Here is a 25,313-nt window from a genome sequence, read left to right as displayed (position 1 = left end):
TTTTTCTTCTTTTTTTTAAAGTAGAAATTAGTGCTTCTCGTCATTTCGAAAATAACATTAATATTGAGAATATACAGTATATGTGGCAAATTTATGGATCTGACGAAGCGCAAACGTATAGGTATATAAAAAATGTATGCACTTTTTTTTCCTTCAAAATTTTGACACGCCCTGGAGATGTCTAACAATAGTAGATTCGCCCAGCCCTGGTTCCCACGAACAAAACACAGTAAATAAGCAGTACGAAATACACATTGAAAATGGATATCAATTTTTTAAACGTTATTTCACAATGGTTCAGGCTCCTGAAGTCAGAAGAGACATCGTATTCCGAAATTTCACTGTATCCGATTATTTTTTAAGAGGATGTGACTTATCAAAATATAATCAAGTATTCTGTATATTTTTGAGAAATTAAAATTTTGGATAAAAGAAATGATATAGAAAGTAAAAATATTTCACAAAATTCATGCTTGCAAAATCACAAAGTGTCATTTGAAGTCGAAGATAGATGACGCTGAAAAACAAAACCAATTTATCTTGGCATATTTCATGACTTGAGGCTCACGAACTTTTGTTGCAAAAGGGCTCAACTTTTTTAAATGTTGAAATGATAAATTAAAGTACATATTAAAAAAAAAAAAAAATTTTGAAGAAAATAAAAAGAAAAGAAGTCGTTCACACATAACGCATGAAATCACAGAATATGTTCTATAATTAACAATCGATGCCTCTGGTAAAACGAAAACTAATTTTGATTGGAACGCGTGATCATCGAAACCGAAACTTAAAACGGACGCTAATACAGTGATTTAAATGGTTCAGGTCCAAGAGAACAAAATAAATAAAAATTATTTTAATCGATATATTTGACTATCAAATTTCATTCTAATTAAGCTCATATATAACAAATTTTATTAGAATTTCAATTCACAATGCAAATATTTCCAGAAAATAGAAGAAAAAAACATATTGCTTGAATATGCACAAATTCAAGAATTAGTGTATTAAACCAACAACAGATGACGCTAATAAAAAAATTTTCCTGGCATGTGCATCAAAAAAAATTCCTTTTTTTCAAATTAAAATGGTTCTGAAGGCCCAATTGTGACAGTTATAAATAAGTTGCAGGGATTAAGAAAAAAGAATTTAACATGCTAAGCTATTTTTCAAGGGCGATATCAAGGGGTGCCAAATCATAGTAAGGAAAAAAATAAGTATAAAGTGTTAACTCGATAAAATTTAAAATATGAATGTATTAGAAAAAATAATTTGTATAGAAAGCTATTTTTTTTTTAATTTTTTGATGCATTCTTTATGGTGTGTGTACAAATCTCAGAGTTTTCTGGGTCACTTTACTGGTAAGGCTTATACGTCAACGCCGAAAATAAGTCTATCCGCCCCTGCAGTTTTGCATTACTTTAATCACAACGCTCCAATGAAAAAAAAAATGCTTCCATGAACACTCGGATTTTGATTTCTATTTTGATGTGTGAAATAAATTTTTTTAATTCGTGGGTATAGGGCCATCTTAACGCATGCGCAGGTTCGCACATTCAGCAGTGAAGGCGAGTCTTGTGCCCCGGATCAGGGGTAGCAGCATCCAGAAACGCTGACATGAAGAAAACATTGGAGGGGGGGGGGGCGGCTGAAAGTTGCTGGTCATCCCGTATATACGGGACTCAAGAATGCACGCAGGAGAGGGAGCTGCTTTGATTTTTTTTTCCAGAAATTATTCGAAGGAGTGGGGCCCCTCAAATGTTCTCAGCGCCTATGATAGCACCGAATATGGTTGAGAGAAACTGAAAAAACAGCTGGTTGAGAGTAGCAGGAAATCTGAATGCAGTTCGGATCGTTAAGCTAGGTCCACAACTCCACAAATTTCCGCAGCGGAAAAATTACCATTAAAATCACCCGCGCTATGCTAGTCATATCTCAAAACCGGTTTTAAGTTGCATAATTCTGCGGGTGTGGACAATACCTTCTAGAGTAGGTGTACCTTCAACAATACCTTCTGCTCTAGAAGGTATTGGTGTGGAACGGCTTTAAGATCACTGTGGGCATTGCTATGGAAGTCCATTTTGCCAACACCTAGACGGTGTTGGTGGCGCTGAGTTCACCCCATGTTTTCTTTTGAGCGTTTGATTTAAAAAGCCGTCAAAAATGCTTGCTCGGCGGTCCAAGTATCTAGTTACAGCCCGAAAGCCTCAGTTCAACGCCCTTTTTTATGTACGAGATTCCGGTAACAAATTCGAATGACGTACCGCTGAAATACCAGCGGTACATCTCAAAAACTGATATCTCTGTAAACATTTAGGAAATAAAGAGGGAAAAAACTGAGTGGACAAGGTTTTCTCTTCTTTGTCATGTGGCTATCATGATGGACCTGCACATACGATGCAGTTTATAAAGGCGGGGACAGGGTTAGGTGAAGCCTACTTAAGAGCATCATGGTCCCCAGGGCCAAGTGATTTTTCTGAGGCCTTCCGTGGCAAATATACATGTTCACTCTCGAAAATATCAACCCGATCTAATTTTTATGACGCCCCTGAGCCGTGCCAAGGTGGTGTCCATGAGTTAAAATAGCACTGGGGACATGCTTTTTCTTCTCTCGAGGGGTTGCTTTTTTTCATTTTTTACAGTAAAAAAAAGCAAAAAAAAAAAAAAAAAGCGCCCAAAACCTTAGAGGAGAAATTGTAACTTATATTTCTTCTCAATGCTCAAAACAGGCACGACCAAATGAACACATGCCTTGGTTCAGGGAAAGAGCGTTGTACTCCAAACCCTCAGGGAGAGGGTCACGTAATAAATATTTTTATTCATAATTGTCATAATCCAATCTATATAAAATAAGAATCAACTTTATGTACATTTTTAGGGAAAAAAAAGCCATGCATTTTCAAGTGAGCTTCTTGAAAACCGAGACATCACGCCCGAAATCTCAGAAACAATTATGGCAATCGAACAAAAATACGGGTAAAATAGTAATTCAAATGAATTTCGAACGACATTCGAACAAACACATTTAAATTCTGAGGAAAAAATACAATTTTTCCTTCAATATTCCATAAATTTCCAATAATTTTTTTTCGAATGGAAAACGTTCAGCTTATCAAAAAAGTAAACCGAGGAGCGAATCTAGTAAGCCTTTCACATTTTATCTTGGCTGCATTTTGGTGCGCCAAACAACACCACGCACATCAAGAAAACGCCAAAGATCACCAAAGTCATAAACGCCGTTTTGTTTACATTAGCCCGCAGTGATTAGTGCGATCTGAAAAAAAATTAACATCTTTTAAGTGAATCAATATTCACTTCATTTGATTGAGCTGCAACTTTTTGTCTTTATTGAAGGTTTGTTGATGAATTTCTTAATCCATTTGCATTTATTTTAAATACATAATCCCGCTCTTTAAAATAGCTAAGCCAACCCCTTTTTGACATGACATTGTAACTTACTGGTTTGTCAAGTAGTTATTATGTTACGAGCCACATTATAATTACGAGGTCGTTTATTGTCTCCCTTTTCATGTTAGGTGTAGATAGAAAATGTCCTCTTTTTCTTTATTACCGTTCTTCAAACATGTACTTTGACACTGGGTGTCAACGCCTTTTTTAAACCATTCTTTTTTTTAAAATAAGAATCGTTCACGTATCATTCTCTCCGCCCTCAGAGGAAATCAACCGTAAGTTGAATGAATTTTAATTCAGTTTTGTATGTAATAAAATTATCTCAATTTCATGAATAACCTTAAAGGAAGTGCACAGGTGGTTTGAAAATTTGAAAAGTAAAACCAGATTTCAAGATCAAAGATTAATTATAGAAAAACTTCTGAATGGTTTGAACTCTTTTCTACCATATAGCAAGCCACATTGTTTTAGTTTTCATTTCTTTTTTTAATTTGAATCCACAGAAACATCTTGCGTATCACAGAGTATGCCACTAGGCTTATAAACATTGCATGATTCAGAGAAAAAACTGACATTGCAATACAGCTTAACGCAGTAGAACTTGACTAAGTTGGACGCCTACGGTTCCATTAAAATCTTTCCAAGTTAGAGAGGTGCCCAAGATATAGAGGTACAAATAAATATTTTAAGAGATCATTAAAAGGATTTAACTAGTAGAATTTTACAAAAAAAAAAAAACTTATTCTTTAATGCATTAACCTTTTAAATGGGTGTTAGGAAATAATTGTAACACAAAATATCTCTTTAATTAACAACAATATCTTACAATTGAGAAATTTAAATGCAGTAATTAAATATATCAATTAAATTAATTGATAACCTTTTTTTTTCTTTTCAATGGTCAATTCCTCATAATTGCAAGGTTATAATTTACTTTCACACTTTTAAGAAGTCTGAAATGATATTTTACGTACAGAATTGAGGACTGAATAAAAGTTTGAGAAGTGAGGAGATAAAGAAAAAAGTTTAAGATATAAAAATATGTACAGATGTGAGAAAAACACCATAATCTGATTGTTACGCCCTATTCTGTAAGTTAATAATGAAGTTATTATTGTTAAATCTGATTTCTTTTTAAAATCTGCCCAAGAGGTGGGGAAACCTGCCCTTCCAACCATAGGTGGAGATAGACGTGAAAGTCTGTGGGGCATGATGTCAATTCATATATATGCATATACATTAGATCAGTCGGCTCCACCTTTAATGCTGGGGGGGGGGGGGCGGCATGGTATCTCCACCCCTGCTTCTAACAAGAACTTTATATACACTGTCAAATATTCCACACTTAGGCAATAACCAGCTGACAGTGAGCTGCACCTGTCCAAAATAAAAACTCAGTGTGTCAAATGCGTAAGGTAGAGAGGTGTCGAAAATATAGAGTATTATGGACATGCTTTGACTTACATTCAAAACCGCCCAATATAGAAAGATGTTCAAAGGGACAGGTTATAACTGTACAAAAAGTGAAAAAATCAAATCATCACATTATATACATATAATGTGATGATTTGATTTTTTCACTTTTTGCACATGTGCTATAACAACATACGATGCCAATTTAGAAGCACAATATACAATCAATAGATGTCACAAATCTATTGATTATCTATGTGAATAGGGGAAAAAATTCCATAAGTCTATGCACGAATAGATATAAAATATACAATCATGTTCAGTTATGGAAATATTGAATAAAAGTTGAATATATGTGTGTATAACAAACAACATGGAAAAATACAAAAAAATAATGAAAAATCTGATATCGTCACCTTATAATGAAGACCTTGTACATAAAAAAATTCCCAACTGTACAAAAATAGCAAAATAGATGGGATGTCCCATTTTGAATAACACATACGTGTTACTTAAAAAAAAAATTCATATCACACATTTTTCCATATATATATTAAATGTTAGAATGAAAAGCAAAAACAACAAGAGGCGGCATGTAAAAGAATTCAATTGTGTTATTTTAGAATTATGTGAGCAAAATCTATTAGGAGCAACATTAAAAAACAAATTTTCTATACCATCAAGTGAGAATATGTATTGCTTGACGCATTTTTAAAAGAATGATAAATTAGTATTGTGAGTGATTTCTGGTGGCAATATATTGTAGAATTTTGGAATAAGATATGTAAAATGTGTTTCTTCAAAAGTATTTTATGAGGTAATGGAAGTGAATACATATTATTTAGTCTATTTGAAGATCAAGATGCATTTAAAGGTAATGAAAATTGACTTTTGAAAAGGAGGAGAATGGATTTATAGAAATATAAACTGATGTAATATAAGTATTCCAAGATGTTAATGAAGTTGTATTGAGATGGTGAAGCAAAATCATTTATGATGACTTTTATTATTCTCTTAAGGAGGCTGATTATAGGGAAAAGGGTTGAAAGATAGTTAGAACCCCAAACAGTTAGGCGATATATCAGGAGTGAGTGAAACAAGGAATAATAAAGAATTAGTAAAAAAAATACTGATTCAAGTGAGGTTCGAGATAGTAAAATTTATAAATTGCTAGCTTTAGTCTTTTTACAAATACGTAATATGAGACTCATCCATTGTGATTAATGTATATATGCCACGATATTTAATTGCAATAATTTGTTCAAACATGAACAATTACAATCAGAACTAATACTACAATCGTGATTATGAAAAACTAAATTAGTCTTAAAATGGATGTTAGAATATGGGAAGAGAAGTTTATGAACTTAGTTTCTGATGTGTTTATGTGCTATTCCCAAAAAATGTGTGTAAATCCTTTCCGAGAGTTTATAGTTTTTTTATACTAAATTTCAGAGCACTCTGGTAGCAATTTTAATTTTTCTCCAATTCTTTGTCATACAATATTTCTTAATTTTTTTCAGATGATATTTAATTATTATTTTTTAAATCATTGTTTGTAGCAAAACCTCAAAATCTGGTATTCCCGTCAAAACAGACATCTTACCAACAAACTGGGACTTTCCCAAAAAACTTGAAATTACGTTTTATATATGTGCTATAGATGAATAAAACTGACAGTAAATTTTTGAAAAAATTGTTTTTTTCTAATGGCTAAAACTATTGTTTTGTGTGCCGAAATTTTTCCCATTTTAAAACGTCTACTCTGCTATGGTCATTTGGGAAGTAGGCCTATAGTTTTATACTGGATTAAATCAGATTACACTTTGCAGCTCATTGAAAGGTTTACTTTTAATGCATAATCAAAAATTTTGAATTTTATTTTTGTAAAATGACATAATATTCACATTACGTCTTTAGTACCAGATTATTCTCTGTCGGATTTCACTCTGTTGTGTCGTTATCATCAATAATTGAAATTTTTTTTAAAATCTATATCAACATCAAGTGATAGTACATGGAGACACGCTTCAGAATATAATAAAAGTTTTCATCAGTCATTTGAATTTTTAATGAAAAAATAATAAATTTTAGGCTAATTTGTCCATTCTGTTATGTCTTCCAAAACCTCAAACAACACAACAGAATAGAACTGATTTAAAGTAAAGTTTTCTTAGTTAAGAGGTTTTGAAGTTTTAAGTTAAATTTGATAAGTTATCTGTTCAATTTAAACCCTTTTTACCACATTCTCCATCATGTTATTTTTTCAGTTAAATACAATAATTAAGTAGTACAGATCATCAAAATCACTCATAGGCACAGATCCAGTAACCTGTCTGATCGTTTTCTGTATCTTTACAGGCAGCAAAAAAGATGGAATCTTCAGCTGCTCAAGAGGTGCAAACTCAAGTTGTCAGTTTGTTGGCAAGCACTCTGACTCGGACTCTTTCAAAGAAAAGGTAATTCATTTTCACAGTTTTGTCACCATAACAGAATGGGGGAAGGTTTAATTGTGAAACTTATGCTTGAAAAATAATTTTCTCAACATTGTTGTGATAGGACTCTGATCTGCAACTGAGGATCAGTTTGTTTCACATTCTATGTAGCCCTATAGTACAGTAGAACCTTGAAAAATTGCGGAATCAGATTTATTGTGTCCTCTATTGTTCTAATGAATTATTGAAAACCATTTTTACATAAATAGATGAATAATTTGAGTTGGTAGTTTCCAAGTGCGCCTTGTCAACCCTTTTTAATCATGTTACAATTTAGAATATTGTTTCAAAAATATCAAAAAATAAAATCAGGTGTTATATTTTTGGTCTCATTAGTTTAGGACATTTCTTTTTTTTTTTTCTTGTTTATGTTAGATTTTTAAATCATAAATTCTGTGCTCAGATGGCAAAATGTTACGTCACTTTTTTGAAACTTCATGTGGTAAATTTGTGAAAAATATTTTGCCAAAATGTGGTACTGTTGCTTTTTCATTTATTACAATTTGCCTGTTTTTCCCCCATAAACTGAAAGAGAAGGACAAAATTTTGACATATGAGACTCCGGAATGCGAACAACTCAATTTTTTGGGAAAAGTGAGTGACTTATGACATTTTGCAATCTGAGCATAGAATTTTGATTTATCATAATGACTTTAATTTGTAACTTGGTAAAATCGAGGGAAGAAAGAATTGCTGTTGTTGAGAATCATCAATGAAAAAGTTTGTGGAAATGATTTTTTTAGCTGCTTTTGCAAAATTATAAATTATTTTCTTAGTCCTGCAGCTGCCAATTTCTTCAGCACTGTGAAGCCATTCAGGAATCAAAAATATGAAGATCTGAAACGCCAATCTCAAGAGTCTGGACAGCTCTTTGAAGATCCTGATTTTCCTGCTGAGGAATCTTCCTTGTTCTACAGAGGAGACATTGGCCAGCTTCCTGGGGAGGTTGTCTGGAAGAGACCAAAAGTATTTGTGATTTTTTTAAAATTAATTATAGTCCTTGAAAGTTTTGTTGAGGGCAAAATGTATGCCTCATCAATTTATAATGTTTGGAAGAAATTTGATGAAATTTTGTTCACCATCAATTGTTAATGTTAAATTGTGCAATCTAAAACAGAGATCTTCAACATTTTTCTAGCCTTGAGCACTGTCTGTACCCACGATCAAAAGAAGAGCACCCTTACGACAAATTTGACACACGAATGCATGAAATCAGGGTGATTTCACTTCTTAATTGTAATTTATACAAGGTGTTTAATTGGAATGGTGATTAATAACAGCCTGCGAGCACAAAATTGAGCACGAGCATTGAGAACTCTGAGTGCTTCAGGGAGCACTGTGGGGCTTGTGAGCAACAGGTTAAAAATGGTTGATCTAATAGATATCACTAAATTGCAGAGTAATAAAAGAGAATCTTTAACGCTTGAGGTAAAAAAAATTAGTCTTAAGAGACAACTTAAATGCCAAACTTCATAGATATCAATTAGAAAATTTTAAATGTAAATATGACAAAAAAAATGAAATTATTAAAGTATGATAAATGCTGTTTTCCTCAGTAATGCTTTTTATCAGGGTACGCCGATTTAAATCGATTAAAAAAAAAATCATTGAAGGGAAGCTCTTATGAACAAAAGCACTTTTCTCTACAAGAGAAATGTTAATCTATGAAGTTGTCGACAGGCTTAACGACCTTTCATGTTATATAAACACAGAATTTAGGTGTTAATATTTTTTGCTTGTAGTTTGATTGTTTACTGTTCATGTGCAGTTTATTCATTAATGCTGAATTGGTGTTGAGAGATTAGGTAAAAAAAATAAGTCAATGAGAAAATATGTATTTTTAATGATTAACAAGATCTGTTTCAATTAATAAGCAGTTAATTTTAATTAAAAAAATCTGATTTAATTCTAAAGAATCTAATTTTTTAATTAAAAAAAACATTTTTTCATACCATACTGTTTATTGATGGCTTTTGCACGTAGCATGTATTTTGTTGGTACTTGAATTTATAAAAATAGACTGCAAGATCAACAGATTATTCACTTTTGTTTTTCTTGTACTTCGTTTTCAACCAAAAAACATTGAAATAACATTTTTTTTAAATTTCTCAAGTAACTTTGAATGAATTGAAATCATTAATTTCAAAATTCTTTTATGGATTACATGAAATATCATATTTTTTATAACAAGCCTTATAACATTAATACCATTTTTCACTTTATACATTTTTGTACACAGGAAATTGTCGATAACCCAAAGCTTTTCGTTGATGGAGCATGCAGCTGTGATGTTATTCAAGGACAGCTGGGAAATTGTTGGTTTGTGGCAGCTTCTTCTGCTCTTGCTCAAGAGAAAGAGTTATGGAACAAGGTTAGAAAAATTATCAATAGTTTTCTTGTAATCAAAAAAGTGAGGAAATGGATTGTTGAATTTGACTAGAGATATTTTACTGTGAATAATTTGTACAAACTATGATTATTATTTGTAAAACAATACCTCTTTGACTTAATATCAATGATAACCTCACTAGAAATTTGTTTATGAATTACTGTACCCTTCAGCCTACAATCGATATGCTGCCATAGATTGTAGACACATGGGGACGTATAATGGGCATATGCGCATTTTGAGTGGAACAAAAAAAGTCTTCCTAAAATTTGCAAATGAAATGGTGCAAATTTCTCTAATTTGTCACAAAAATGTACTCCTACAATCTGTAGTGGTTGACGTTTTATAATTACTCCATATGAAATAGTTAAATTATTGTTCATTTCTAATTTTTGCCTTTTGGGAAGCAATTTATATCTTTTCTCCTATAACGTCATCTCAAGTGACTATTACTCATTCACTGAAGTGGTTTTGAAATTATTTTTTAGGTTATGATCTAATAAGTTATTTTTAGATATCACTCACAAACTCGTTCAAAAACATATGTTTGTTCTTACTTTCTATGTTTTCTTTATTTCAGGTTATCCCAGAAGTTGAAGAACAAGAATGGGATGATGAACACCCTGAAAATTATGCTGGTATATTCCATTTCCGTTTCTGGCTGTTTGATGAATGGGTTGATATCGTTGTTGATGACAGACTTCCTACTATCAATGGGGAACTGATTTATATAAAATCGAGGGACAAGAATGAATTTTGGGGAGCATTACTGGAGAAAGCTTATGCAAAGTATGTTGTTTGTCTATTCTAATTTTCTTATGAAATTTGGTTCTTTTACTTTCATACTTTATCAATGCAACTACTCTTTTTATCAATATCAAATTTTCTTTCTCTAAGAATTAAAATTTGGGAACAAAATGATTTAATGTTTTACTACTTATCTCACTGCTTGCAAAAGAACGAACATGATTTGATGATTTTCATTTGTCATGAACACTAACTTTTCTGGTAGAGTTAACTGAAAGTTGTGCGTTCATAGCCTATTTATCATTCACTGGAACACAAAACATGTATAACTTTGACAACATAAATACATTAGGACCACACATACATTCATAATGCATATTCTGGCAGGTACTACTCTACTGTGACAGATTTTGTGGTTCAAAACAGACAAGTATATTTTACTCAGTTAGCTTTAAATCTATAAAAGAAAATACTGCAATTTTTTTATGTATAAATATTTCAAATAATACTTAATGACAAAGTAATGGAGCTTTCTCTTGATTTTGTTGGAGCTTTCTCTTTGAATGTTTAATTGCAAAATGAAGTGTGTGTAAGTTTGAGAATATCTCAAAAAAACTGTGAATTGAAATTGCCCATCCCATTGAGTGTGAAGATAGGAAGAGGTTTTTCTACTGAGCGCAAGTAGACCACCAACACGATACCTATAAAAAAAATTCAGGCATCTGTCACTCTCATTTCCAATCTGCAGGATTCACTAGAAGTTTTTCAGTGAAATTTTTACGAGATGCATGCTCTGTTAAGTCGTGCCAGAAGTAATCAAGGCTTGGCAAATCTCAAGTGCCAGGTTGCCATGGCAAGTAGAAAATTGGTATTGGCATCTAAAATTTTTCATATGTGCTTGTAAAAAAGTCTAAGGATGACAGAAAATTTCCAGATTTCATAATAATTGTCTCTTACATCAAAAAGAACCATTAAACCCCCACAAAAAAAGTAAAAAAACCAAAACATTGAGGACTGTTTTTTTCTTGGGGGAAAAAGCCATGCTTATTGCTGCGAAAGTATTTGGCTGGTGCATAAATTCCCCCCCCCCCCCACAATTTGTTAAGCCCTAGTTTTAATGATTTTTCACTGTTATACTGCTAATTATATTGATGAACTTTATACATTTAACCTTCTAATTACTATGCTCAAGTATATTTGAAAAAGAATAAAATGTCTTAACTTTCTCAATTGGTAAGGAAACTTTGAATTTTTTATGTTATGTTTATACAAATACAAATACAAATACAACACCACAACAGGCAAAATGCCCAACGAGGTGGCTGATAAAAAGATGCCCATAAAAATATGGTTGTCATATGTTTCAAAAATACAGCAACCCAATTAAAAATGCAATTAACACAAATTACAAACAATATATACACATGATAAAATATTATACAATGCCCATAAAGAATACTTATGGTTGTCTTATTCTAAGAATGGATAGCTTCCCGATTTACCCCAACATGTTTATCGTATTTCTTTTTAAACGTGTCAATTGTGTTACAATTTACTACCTCCGGGGGTAAGCTATTCCATTTATTAACAACCCTATTGGAGAAAAATTCCCTGCGACACCATAACCTTGCATTGTCCCTCACCAATCGATACTGGTGTCCCCTTGTAAAAGCAGTCGATTGGCGGTGTACTAAAAGTTCATGGTCCATCCTATCCATCCCATTGAAAATTTTGAACACTTCGATCATATCTCCTCGACACCTGCGTTCATCCAATGTAAACATATTCAAAAAATGAAGTCTTTCTTCATAACTCAAGCCCTGTGTGCCAATAAGGACACGCGTAGCTCTTCTCTGCACCCCTTCAACCAAGTCTATGTCCCTCTGTAGGTATGGTCTCCAAAACCTTACAGCATACTCCAGTCCAGGACGAACTAAGCCTCGAAAAAGCGGAAGAATGACTTTAGGAGAACGCGAAGAGACCTTTTTGAAAATGAGACCAAGCATTCTATTCGATTTTTTGACAACCGCTGAACAATGTTCAGAAAACTTAAGTCGCTCGTCAATGAGAATTCCCAAATCGGTGACTCTAGTTGCATCCGGGATAGTGACACCATTCAACTCGTAAGAGAACCGTGGGTTGTTCGAACCAAAATGAGCGACCATGCACTTATCTACGCTAAACGTCATGCTCCATTCATTTGCCCATGCTGCAATCTTGTTTAAGTTGGTCTGGAGCAACTCCCTATCGCTTTCATTCCCGATTACCCCCATTAGCTTCACATCATCTGCGAATTTGCTAGTAATTCCATCGATACCCTGATCGAGTTTATCGATAAAAAGTGAAAAAAGTATGGGGCCAAGGACACTTCCCTGAGGAACTCCACTTGTGACGTCTGTCCAACCAGAGAATTCCCCGTTCACCATAACTCGTTGCGACCTATCTCTTAACCACGATTCTATCCAATTCAGCAAGTTGCCCCCTATTCCAATCTCGTGTAAACGCTTCAAGAGTTTGCCATGTTGGACCCGATCGAATGCCTTCTGGAAATCAAGGTAAACCACGTCGACATTTTTGCTCTTACCCAAAGCCTTAGTCACGTAATCATAGAAGCAAAGGAGGTTAGTTACACATGACTTCCCCTTCCTGAACCCATGCTGATTATCCGACAATACATTATTCTCGTCTATCCACTTCACAAACTGCCTTTTGATGATAATTTCCAAAATTTTCGAGACTGTGAAACTGTCTAAAATTAGTTTCTGCCGACAGATGATTATGAATATGTTACTACCCCAAATGTTTATAACAACTTCTACTTCACAGCAGAATATGCTAAAAACGCTGACGTACGTCGTAAAACAATCATCGCTGCTGCAGAACAATCTGGGAAGAATTTTATGAAAAGTAAAGGAAAAATGCGGTTACAGAGAACTTTTACTGCAGAACATTTTGTCAGCTGAGAGCTCGTTTCAGAACAATGCAAAAGATTCTGCTTTGGCGAACCTCTGGAACTAGTTTTGAGGTCTCAGTGATAATTTTATTTAGCTAGATGGACGTTAAGTAGTGTGCAGTGTCTCCCCCAGGCAATGCTGGGGGCTGAGGAGGTTATAGAAGTTTTTTTCCCCTTCCTTAGATTTTTTTTTGCAATTGTTCTTGAATGTATAAAGCATATCCATGATGAAAGCAAAATCTTTGATGAATGACTTCGTAAAGATGTATGATGGAATCATGTAAAATTTTTCTTCCATTTCAGAGTTGCTGGTAGTTATGAAGCACTGGATGGTGGTAATCTTTGTGATGCTCTTGTTGATTTCACTAGCGGTATTGCAGAGACCATTGATGTGCAAGAGGAAAAGTTTTATGAAGATGAAGAAAAGAAAGTTCAGCTTTTTCGTACATTAAGAGAAGAAATGGATCATCATTCATTGATGTGTTGTGCTATTTCAGTAAGTTAGAACTTTTTAAGTTTTGAAATTGTACCAAAAAGGTAGGCTGGATTCTATTTATGCAACATTGTGTAAGCAAGGCTCAATAGGGGAAGGGAAAATGTTAATATCAACTTCATTTTTCTCAATTACATAACTACTTTATTATATTTTAGTTTTATTAATAGCTTCTCAATTTTGTTATTTATTAGATAATCTCGCAAGAAGAGATGGAGGCCAGGACGGAGGTGGGTCTTGTAAAAGGTCATGCTTATGGTATCACTGCTGTCAAGAAAGTATATATTGGAGACACATCATTGATGTCATTGTTTGCAGAAAAGGAAAAAATATACATGATCCGTATGCGAAATCCTTGGGGTGCCAAAGAATGGAATGGAGCTTTCAGTGATGGGTAAATTTCTCTCTCTTAAAATGTAAAGAACTAAATTAACTTTGTAAATATGAAAGAGACCGTGATTGAATGATTGACTTTTGAGGAACAACATGTTTATTAAAGACTAGTTTTTATATATTTTTTCAGGTTGTACTAAAAATTACTATTATGATCACATTTCTTTTCTGGAACTCAAACTTTTCAATTAGAAGGCTGCTCATTATACTAAAATTAACCATTTTTGGGTATTGATTTACACCCCAATTTTATCTGGATTCAATGCTTTCCTATTCTTATTAAAACAAATTTGTATTTTTATTCGAACACGTCTTTTTTAAAGCGATTTATTTTACTACAAATTAGCAGAATCTTTAATTAAAAAACAAAAATGAACAGTACTCTTCTTAGCCAGTAGTTTCTCATGTTTAATGAATATGCAGTCATACTTCTTGATAAAGGTTACTCATAGAATCAAAAATTGAGTATCGAAGGGGAGTGTTCATTAATAGGTAATGAAATTAGAGATGTAAAATTTTCAAGAATAATCTGTAAGAGAATATTTTCATTGACGAGAGTATTCAAGAATATTCTCAGCAAGGATTACTGTTATTAATAACTTGAGAATATTCTTATTGTTCTCGATGGGGATATTCTCATAGTAGAAATACTACTATTAATTGCGCGAGAATATTCTTATTTGAAATTATAATTATTCTCAAGTTATTTATAATAGTCCTTCCAGAGAATATTCTGAAATATCCTATTTGAGAGCATTCTTTGGTTGTGTATAACAGTACTCTATCCAGAGAATATTCTCAAGAATATTTGTAATATCATGTATTATAATAAATAACCTTTATAAATAACTTGAGAATATTCTCATCAAGGACAATATTTGAGAGTATTCTCTAGAAGGGCTATTATAAATAACTTAAGAATAACTCTTATCACTGTATTTTCGATAAGAATACTCTCCAGTAATTTGTAACAGTAGTCCTTCTAAAGAATATTATATGTGTTCCCCCACCATCTCCTTCCCAGTCAAAAAGACTAGAAATATTAAACTTTAAAAGCAAGAAAATGAAACCACTGTGGCTGAATTGCACAACTTACAAAGAAATATGAGTGATACAAAATTTAAATGCATGTACATTGAAGAAAATAACAGTTCTGTATCTTCTTAGAATGAACGTGATTGATTGTATAAGAATTGCTTCCTTTATCAATCACCTTTGGCTTAATTTTTTGTTCTAAACCTATTTCTGAAAATTTACCTTATTTTAAAATAATTTTTTAAGATTTTAGTCTCAAGGTTTCTAAAATCTCCATAACCAAATTTTAAAACCTCTAAAAAAAAAAATACTAAACAAACTTAAAAACAAACAATTAAAAAATGTTTTGTTTTTAATGTTTTAGGCAATGAAAACTGAATTATATTTCATAATATAAGTAAAATTAGTAATTTTTTTTTCGTTATTCAAAAGAAGAAAGAAAATCCTTGATTATTCTCTGATTTTTACATCCAGGAGAATATTTTGAGGATATTCTTTCACCTCACATGTCTGAAATATATTGAAACGCTTTTGAATATATACTCATGAAATATATTTGAACCAGATGGTTCACAAAGTTTTATGTAGCAATAGTATATTTTTCCAAAAAATATATTTACTGGTGTGAGAATATTTCTATTCAATTGAGAGCAGCTTTTTCCAACCAGTGAGTTTTGCACAAATAATATGATGTCCTGAAGACAAGTAAACTATTTGATACAGACTATGTTAGTGAGCTCGTACTATGATACCCAGCTATATTTATGTAAAGCCAAAAATAAAATGTACAGTAGCACAAATATGAATTTCTGATTAAATATTAAGTCAATGCAGACATTCAATATTGAAATTTTATTTTTTCTTCTAGGTCTGAGGAATGGTCTCAAATTTCTGAAACTGAGCGGGAAAGAATTGGTCTGACTTTTGAAGAGGATGGAGAGTTTTGGTGATTACATTTTTTATATATGCCTACCTTTTTTGTAGATTTCTGAAAATATTGGTGTTGATAATTGATAATTTTAAATATGGGATATTTAGACTGTATTCTCTTCTTGATGCTAGTGATCAATATTGCAAAACATGTGAGGAACTCATTTTTGAGTGGCACACTTGACATTGCGAATGCAAATTGCTACGTCGTAAAAGAAAATTTTTTTTTTCTTTACAAGAAAATAATTTTGAAAATAGTGGATGGGCTATTCTTAAGAAATTTACCTTATGAAATTCTGAACAATTTACGTTAAATATATTTGACATAGAACTTTTTTTTTGTCACTTTCTATTTACATTCTGGTCTCTGACAGGTCACACCTCAGTTTATAATTTTTTCATCAATAGATTTTTAAAATTCCCTGAACAAATTTTCATTTCCCAAGGAAATGTTCTCTTGGCTCTGTCTCCAAGCCATTTTTAAAATTTTACAACTATAACATTCTATCTTAAAATAAAAAAAAATATTTTTATTTTCAATAACATATATTTTTAGGAGCAGTCCTTTCATATTTCATCTTTTTTTTATTATTTTAAATATTTATTATCGATAATTTATGGTCAAATGAAAATTTCCCCAGCTTTTTGTTAGTGGGCCATCCAAGTATTATGTTAGCATCAATGAGGGGTGAGGGGGTTTCAGATTTGCTGACTTTTGATGACACGGGGGGGGGGGGGTTGACTGATGTTTACATCATCCACCACCCTTTTATAATAATATGAAATATTCTTAATGACATCATTATTAGGAATACGGAAAATGAGAAAAACCTTTCCCTAGTTTGCGGGCACCTGAACTAACATTCCCCCCCACCTGCTATTGATAAGACCTTTTTCTCTTGTAGACCTCTCAGACCTTAACAGATGTTCCACCACCCCCATGTCTCCAGTCTCACTTGTGGGGATGTTGAATAAACAGTTTATTATCCACTCAGTGCATCCCATGTGTTGTTCTTGAGTGATTTGCTGGACTCGCGTTCATAAGTGGATTCGTGCTCTTTGAACAGGAAAGATGAGGGGTAATTTACCAAGGGTATGCATGGTGATTGTGGGAGGGGATTGTCTAATTTCTCTCTGCCGCCCTATGTATGTTCTTGAAGGGCACTCACAATCAGGTGTACAATGGATCAAAAGGCTGAGGGGGGTGGGGTCAAAATGAATTTTTTAAAGATAAATTTTGAGTTCTTTAACCTTCAAACAACATCAAAATTAACAAAACTTGATCATAATAAATAGGGCTCAGATTTTCATGACAAAGATGAAATGCCATTCTGATAGGTGAAAAAACCTGAGTTTTCCAATTTTTTTTTAAACCAATCAGCGACAACGTTTCATCTTTGCCATAAAAATGTGAACCCTTATAATAACATAAAAGTATTTTCTTCCAATATTTTAATTTTGTTAAAAATATATTTTTGCAACAAAAATTCATTTTTGATTGTCTTGGGGTGGGGACATAAAGAGCTTGTGCGCCGTCCCCCTTACATCTCTGATCCCAATATGCATGGCAGAGGGCAGAGCTGATGGAATTTTGTTGCTGACAAGGGTGGGGAAGGATTCACAGTTCTGCGGACTTTTGCTGACAGGAGGGCGTTCAAAAAGAATAAAAATCTGCTGACGTAAAACTTAAATGACCTCTTTGCTCCATTTGTGACACTTGGGAAGACATAGGTGATAAGTAATTTTGTAGGACTTGATCCAGTCAAATTTTGTATTTAGAAGGTCAAGAAGAATATACCCATCATTTGAATGTTCTTTCAAATAAATTAGAATTTGAAATTACTTCACAAATTGGATTTATTCAGGAGAACAGAGGTAAGTGTTTAAAGTAAATGTCCTTCTCCTGGCTGCTTTCTTTGTGAGAAGTACATATATAAATTGGAAATTATTTTCACTTTACTACATGTTTCAGTTCAGGGTTTCAGTTCTTCTATTATTTCTGAAAGGCACATGTTGTCAATATACTTAGTTTTTGATCAGTGTTGTAAAATGTATAAAAATGACTTTCTCCTGATTTGAGAGTGCCTCTTCTGCTTTAGCAAAACAAAAACAAAATAGAAATGTTGTCCCCATATATAAAATTGACGAAAAAAAGGAGTGATAAACACAAATAAAAAATTAAAATTAATTGACAAAACAATTGTCCAGAGTATCAGTGCTATCAAAATGCATGGCACATGTGGTGAGTGTCAAGCACAAACAATTCTAAATGTCAAGTGCTGAAACAGGCAAAATGTGATGTTGGATTTGATTATCTCTTAACATGGTTAAAATTAAATTATCTTTTTTTACCATTAATTTTTAACAAACATCGCTGTTGATTATATTTCATTTAGCAGGTAAAAAGGTTTGGGTTTTTTGGTTGATATTTATTTTTGATAATTTTTTGTTTATTTCTTGTCCAATTTTGTGAGAACAACCCAAATATGATTTAAAAATTAAAAACAATATTTTTACAGTTACCGAAGTAAATGTTTTCATGTCAAATTCTCCCCCCCCCCAATTCCGATATTTCATTTTGTCCATTCCGATATTTCATTTTGAAATATAATACAGAAAATGTTTCAACTCTATTCTTGCATCTGGGTGTTTTGTATGAGACCTGATGTGATGTCGCTACACATGAAAATATTTTTTTTACATATATTACCTCTGGTTACAATTAATCATGTTCAATGTACTACTTTAGTGCAGTCAAATGTTAGTTTTTGATAATCTTCTTCAAATTCGATCTACCCAATTTTTATAACCTTGATTTTTATGCAGGATGCCATTTGATGATTTCTGCAAATATTTCACTGATCTTTCAATATGCCGCCTTGTTAACACTTCTTGGTTCAGCTTTAGTAAAACTTGGTCAGAGTCAAAGTTTGTAGGGAAATGGACTGTTGAAGGAGACAGATCAGGTGGATGCCTTAATCACAAGGATTCATTTTTGAAAAATCCCCAGGCAAGTTATTTAAATTTTTTTTCCTTCGAATATTGATATATTCCATTTCCAATAGTAAACTGAGGTAGATTAATTTTTTTTTGCTCTCAGTTTCGGTTTGATGTGGATGCAGATGAAGATTCAGTGATGATGTATTTGACGCAAAGAGATAAAAGGTCACTCAGATGCAAAGGGATTAAAAATTTGGTTATTGGATTTGTGGTGCTGAAGGTGAGAACTGATAATTATTTTATTTTAATCAGCATTTAGAGAATTGTTTGTAAAATTGCAATATGTAAAAAAAAGTGATTTAATTTTTTGATTTTTTTACATGCATGGATAAAAAAAATCGCACACCCAGCCAATATTTTTACATGCCTCTGGCATATCTGCAATAGATTTGCCCAGCTCTGCTGAGTACGAGATGTTACTTTTTCTTTCCTGAACACGTCTTTCATAAATCGCCCTAAGAAAATGATAACACTATCTAAGAACAGGGTGACCCCTGCCATCAGATTCTACTGATATCACCCAATATGTCCTTTGGTCAGAAAATTATTTTCTGTTTATTTTGTGGTATGTTTGGGTGAAATTATCATTTAGTGCATTTCCATCTCTGGAGTAACAAACACTTATCTCTTGAAGGTATACTGATACGAAAACAACTTTCATGTGTGTCAGTTATTTTAATCTACAATTCTCCATTATGATTTCACCAACCTATGGCACTGCAGTCGCAGTGAAATTGGAATGTGCAAGAAGTGCAGGATGTAAAATTTTTCACAATCTACTACAGGGATATAAATAGCTCACAGAAGAAACATCAAGTCCAGTGCAAGCAACTTGTGAAATGGCGCATCACATTGAAACTACAGGAGTACTGGTTTAAGCAAGAGCCCATCAATTAGGCCCGGAGATGCTAGGAGCTACCAAAGTCTAGTTTGATAAAATGATTGATATGAGTATATGTCACCCTTCAAATGGTCAGTGGTCCACTCTTCGCATGTAATAAAAAACAAGACGGTTTGGGGAGATGCTGCAGTGACTATTGAGCTCTCAATGGAAAGACAGTTCCTCACAGATACAACACAGAATATTATGGGTTTCACTACGATCTGCATGGTAAGTGCATCTTCTTTATCATAGACTTGAAACACATTTATCATCAAATACAATTGTCTGCTGCTGATGTACCAAAAACTGTTATTGTCACCCCTTTCAGACTCTGAATTTAGTGTCCTCAGTTTCGGGTTGCGAGACGCAGTGCAGACATTCTTGTACCAATTTGTTAGAAGTTCCACAGAGGAATATGGACGAGGTGAATATCTGGTTTAGTAGTGCAGATGTTCTAGTGCTGTATAGATAAAATATTGTGAGGACTTCCATTCTGTTTCCCTTATTTAGATGAAAATTTCAGAGTGATCTATTCCGATCTCTCAGCAAACTACTAGGGATCAAACAAAATCAAACCACTCCATACCATCTGAAAGCAAATGGTGCCATTGGAAGAAGGCATCATGTTCTTAAAGCAGCAGTCAAGTGCCATTCCTCAACAGATTGGGTGGGAGTATTTCCAATCATTCTTCTTAGACTAAGAGCAGCATACAAAGCAGAACTGGAATGTTCCATATCTCAACTAGGATGTGGTGAAACAATCAAACTCTCTGGCAAGTTCTTCTCAGCTTCCAACACAGAGGCCAGTGATGAACAGTTGTTCACCAAGATACAACACCACTTCTCAAAAATTCAGCCTGTACCAGTATCTCACCACAATAAATCCAAAACATTCATCTATAAAGAACTAGATCATCCCACTCATGTTTTCCTTTGCAACGATGCTGTCAAGAAGCCTTTGCAGTACCACATGATGGTCCTTGTGAAGTGATTGCAAGCCACGATGACACTATAAATATCAGATACAAAGGAACAAACGTGTGTGTGTGAACATTGCATGAGTTAAACCAGCACACATTGCCACAGATAGTGACAGTCAAAAGAGTGACTCAGAGCCCATTGTGACTCATTATGGTAGGGAAAGTTGTCCCCTGAATGGCTTTACTTCGTGCAACCCGCACTGGAAGGGTATACTGTGGCACTGCAGTTGTGAATGAAAACGTGAGCTTCTGAGAAAAGGAAAATAAGGCAGTTGTCATTCCATCTGCACTCAGCAATGTCTTATTTTCTTTGATTATTCGTATGAATAAAATTCTTGTTTATTTTCATGGTTTTTTGTGAAACTAAAAACCAATGAATGTTGAAGCTGTATTTTGGTTTTTTTCCCTCTGGAAATATTAAGGCATATAGGCCTATTGTTTTATTCTTTCAATTATCATAAGGATGAAGTCTATGCATCTAATAAACAAACCACCTCAAACTTATGGGCTTATAAGAAATCTCTGAGATTGTATTTGATTATATTTCATAATATTGAAAGATGTATTATTTGGATTAGGTGGAAGCAAATCGTCGTTACAGGCTTCATACTATGAAAGAGAAAGTTGCAACTTCAGAGTATGTCATGAACAGGAATGTCTTTCGTCGATGCACTTTGAAAGCAGGCCGTTACGTTGTTATACCTACAACATTTGAACCGGGTGAGGAAGGAGAGTTTATGATGAGGATTTACACGAGCAAAAGTAACAACGGCAAGTAAGTATGATAATGAAGCTATTAACTTGATTTCTTAAGTACACTGTAACTAGCAATATACATTCCTATGCAATTATAGTAGAGGATCCATTGCTTATTATGGATAAAGAAAAGACTGAATAGGAGTTTAACAGTACCTGTGTTATTTTTGTCACAACGTGGATTGTCATCTTGTATCCATGGGTTAGGTCTTATCCACAACATGATAGAAGTGACATGAGTGCTGTAAAACTTCACTGTAATCCTCATTTTATCTTGTATCCTCAAATTATTATGCTCATTTTATGAACTTATATTACTCATATCAAAAGTGAAAAGATTGGTTTTGTATGTATAGATATTCAGATTTATTATTTGAGCCCCTCGCTTACAAGCTATTGGCAAGAAATTCAATCTTTATTTGATGAATCAGTGATAAATATGATAACCTTGTCCTTACCTAACTGCACGTTAGCAAAAGGAAAAGACGGAAAAGGGGAAAAAAACCAGTATAATATATAAGTAGATAAGATGGTAGTATGAACAAGACTTCTCTTTTTGCTCTCACCCTACCTGCTCTTCCACTTTTATATGTATATAGTAGCAGAATATATCATGTGAAAAAAAATTGATAGGAGTATAAAGATAAACAGAAGTAAAAAGAACAACTTCATAGGGGGTTACAACGAAGCTTCACGATTATGAGGAGAGAACAAAGAAAACAGAAAGAACTAGTATGAATTTATTCCACTGATGTTGGAATTTAATATTACGCCCTTGATCATAAAGTGCTTAAATAATTACCCTACACTTTCTGCTTTAGGGCTATCACTGCCATAGAAATAACTGACAAAGTATAATGTATTATCTGATACAGGTTTTGTGATTAATGTTCATTAAATATCATACATTGGGAAAAATAAAATAAAGCATTAAAGTTAAAATGTAAAAAATAAACTTTTTCTTTGCAATTTCTGTAAATTCTGACTATAGATTTCTCAAATATTTAAACCCCATTTAATCTTACTTATAAACTCGTTGATCACACTCAGGAAATGAATTAGACTGAATGCAAGTGGCAGGACATTAAATATAAATACAAACATTAAGTCCACAACAGTTCAACAATTGCCTAATGAGGTGGCTGAAAAAAGATGCCCATAAAAAATGTGAATGCCAAATATAACTAAAACATGGCAACCCAATGTAAAAGCGTATATCTTGAAAATAATCTATAATAATACATTGCCCGTAAAAATGTTATGGTTGTTTTATTTTAAGTATGGATAGCTTCTCAATTTATCCCAATATGTTATTGTATTTCTTTTTTAACGTGTCAATTGTGTTGGAATTCGCAATCCCCAGAGGACGGTGGGGCTCTTATTCAGAGCCCTGTTAGAGAAAAATTCCCTGCAATACCACAACTTGGAATTGTCCCTTACCAATTAATACGGCAGGGCGCCCCCACTCGTCCTACTTTTCCTACCTTTTGGTAAGATGTCCTACTTTTGTCCTACTTTCTGGTTTTTGTCCTACTTTTCCTACTTTTTTACCAAAATCTATCAACAAAATTCATATAATTGATTTTAATTGAGAAGGGAATCATCAAAATAATGTCAAATAATACAAATGTAGTAGATTGCAATTAATGATTCTGCCAAAGCAGAAATTAAAAACAATACAAAGTTATTTAGGGGGGGGGCGGTGTATGTGTACTATTTCAGGTTTATAATTTTTCATTTGCTTAGTTTGAGGGTTCAACAAAAGAGTAGTAATTAACAACTTCTACCTGTTAAAAAAATAATTTTGTACTTACTACTTCATGGTCTTGGACAGTAACATTCATCATTCAAAATTATGGTACACATTTTGTGTATAGGTGCACATCAGTTTTCATAACAAAACAGTTGGGTACATAGGCCTATTCTAGGTTTTGTGACGCTCATGATACCCAATAACATTCAATTGTCTTCTGTATTTTTAGGGCATGTAGAGGCATAAACAATATTTACAATGCTCAGCAAAGAGCCAGAAATGAAAGTGTTTCATTTGTCAAAAATGATTACAATAGCATTGAGCACTAAAATTTAAACAAATCCTTTTAAAAAAGGGATGGACAATGCAGTAAAACTATCTGGTCCACATTGACTTATTTATATTGGACCTTGTGTAATTTACACATTTTACACTCTGCTCTTGGAAGTGGTCTCGAAAGAGTGTTATTCTGAAACTTACATGTCTTCGTAATTTGCTGTATGCATTGCCAAAGAGAGGTGACAGACTGGACTGGACTGTGGAAGACTCCAAAAAAAGAAGTACATAATATATATTGGGGGGGGGGGCAGAAAAACTATCTGTGGTTGCTAGTACCCTATTTTGGCCAAAAATTGTTTTCGTTACTAAGTCATTTTTGTCATTTTGCTTTGGCTTGAGTCAATCTTACAGGAGACTGAAATAAAGTGCTATGAAAAAAAAAGTTTTAAAATTAAATTTTTTTTTTTATTATTATGCTATGATTATGTTGTCTGGGGGTTTGTCTTACTTTTTCTAATTTTTTGAGTGGGAGCCCTGAATACTGGTGTCCCCTTGTCAAAGCAGTTGGTTGATGGTGTGTTAGAAACTCATGGTCCATCCTGTTGAAAATGTTAAACATTTCAATCATATCTCCTGACACCTGCATTCTTCCAATGTAAAAATTTTCAAGAATTCAAGTCTCTTTTCATAATAACTTTGATAACAAAAAATATTTTATAGGGAACTTGTGCACGACGTACCAGAGCAAAGTCTGTGGCCTTGCATGACGTATCCCTGCCTTCTTACTATGGTTGTGGTTAAGGGTGCAAGTGGCTTGGAGAAACAAGATCGATTTGGAAGTAAGTAAGAATTAAAAAAAACAACTACATATTATCACTGTTATCTGAAAGTTGAGCATATCATATTAATTCCACCATGGCTAAAAGTTTTGCTGTGATTAGTAGTGAAGTTAACAAGAACGTGATACGTTAATTTCCTCATTGAAGAGTATTGGAAAAAAATTTGAAGAAAATATATATGTTTACTTTACTCTTGAGTGCTTGCCTGCCATTTAGGGTGCATCCATCCTTCGGGAATGCTTTGATATCTCTCCAAGATTTGGAGCAGGGTGTGTCGAGTCCTTCAATGTTCAATGCCTCCCATTCATACTTGGTAAAATTAGGGTGAGAATTGTATCTTCCAAGTAAATGTAAAATTGATTTCACTATTCTTGGTGGCAGTCTCTAGGACCACATGATCCACTGTTGTCTTTATTGCTTTGTTTTTTCACAGTATACACATAAATTATTATTGCAAAAAAAAAATTTGCTATCTTTATATTATGAACAGCTGCAAATAACTGCAGCATGGTAAAACCCTGATTTAACACCCACCATCAATTTTGCAAAGTTCTGGCCCATGTA

General features: G+C 33.3%; 1 protein-coding gene across 1 annotated transcript in view; it reads left to right on the top strand.

Moving 5' to 3' along the window:
• The first annotated feature begins 3,195 nt into the window (after positions 1 to 3,195).
• Positions 3,196 to 25,313, top strand: part of LOC149089938 (calpain-5-like) — a 31,763-nt gene continuing 9,645 nt past the window's right edge. Inside the window, exons 1-12 of the mRNA XM_089231114.1 lie at positions 3,196 to 3,354; positions 7,186 to 7,283; positions 8,096 to 8,285; positions 9,559 to 9,690; positions 10,289 to 10,497; positions 13,712 to 13,904; positions 14,096 to 14,295; positions 16,198 to 16,275; positions 19,086 to 19,269; positions 19,360 to 19,479; positions 21,701 to 21,897; positions 24,631 to 24,749. Coding sequence (XP_089087240.1) covers positions 7,198 to 7,283; positions 8,096 to 8,285; positions 9,559 to 9,690; positions 10,289 to 10,497; positions 13,712 to 13,904; positions 14,096 to 14,295; positions 16,198 to 16,275; positions 19,086 to 19,269; positions 19,360 to 19,479; positions 21,701 to 21,897; positions 24,631 to 24,749 — 1,708 coding nt within the window. The 5' untranslated portion in view covers positions 3,196 to 3,354; positions 7,186 to 7,197. The remainder of the gene's footprint in view (positions 3,355 to 7,185; positions 7,284 to 8,095; positions 8,286 to 9,558; positions 9,691 to 10,288; positions 10,498 to 13,711; positions 13,905 to 14,095; positions 14,296 to 16,197; positions 16,276 to 19,085; positions 19,270 to 19,359; positions 19,480 to 21,700; positions 21,898 to 24,630; positions 24,750 to 25,313) is intronic.

This window comes from Pholcus phalangioides, unplaced genomic scaffold (assembly GCF_987345545.1).
Source record: "Pholcus phalangioides strain wild (caught in Gottingen) unplaced genomic scaffold, Ppha-v1.0 ptg000001l_1, whole genome shotgun sequence".
NCBI classification, from domain to species: Eukaryota; Metazoa; Arthropoda; class Arachnida; order Araneae; family Pholcidae; genus Pholcus; species Pholcus phalangioides.
This window is presented reverse-complemented; position numbering and strand designations above follow the sequence as displayed.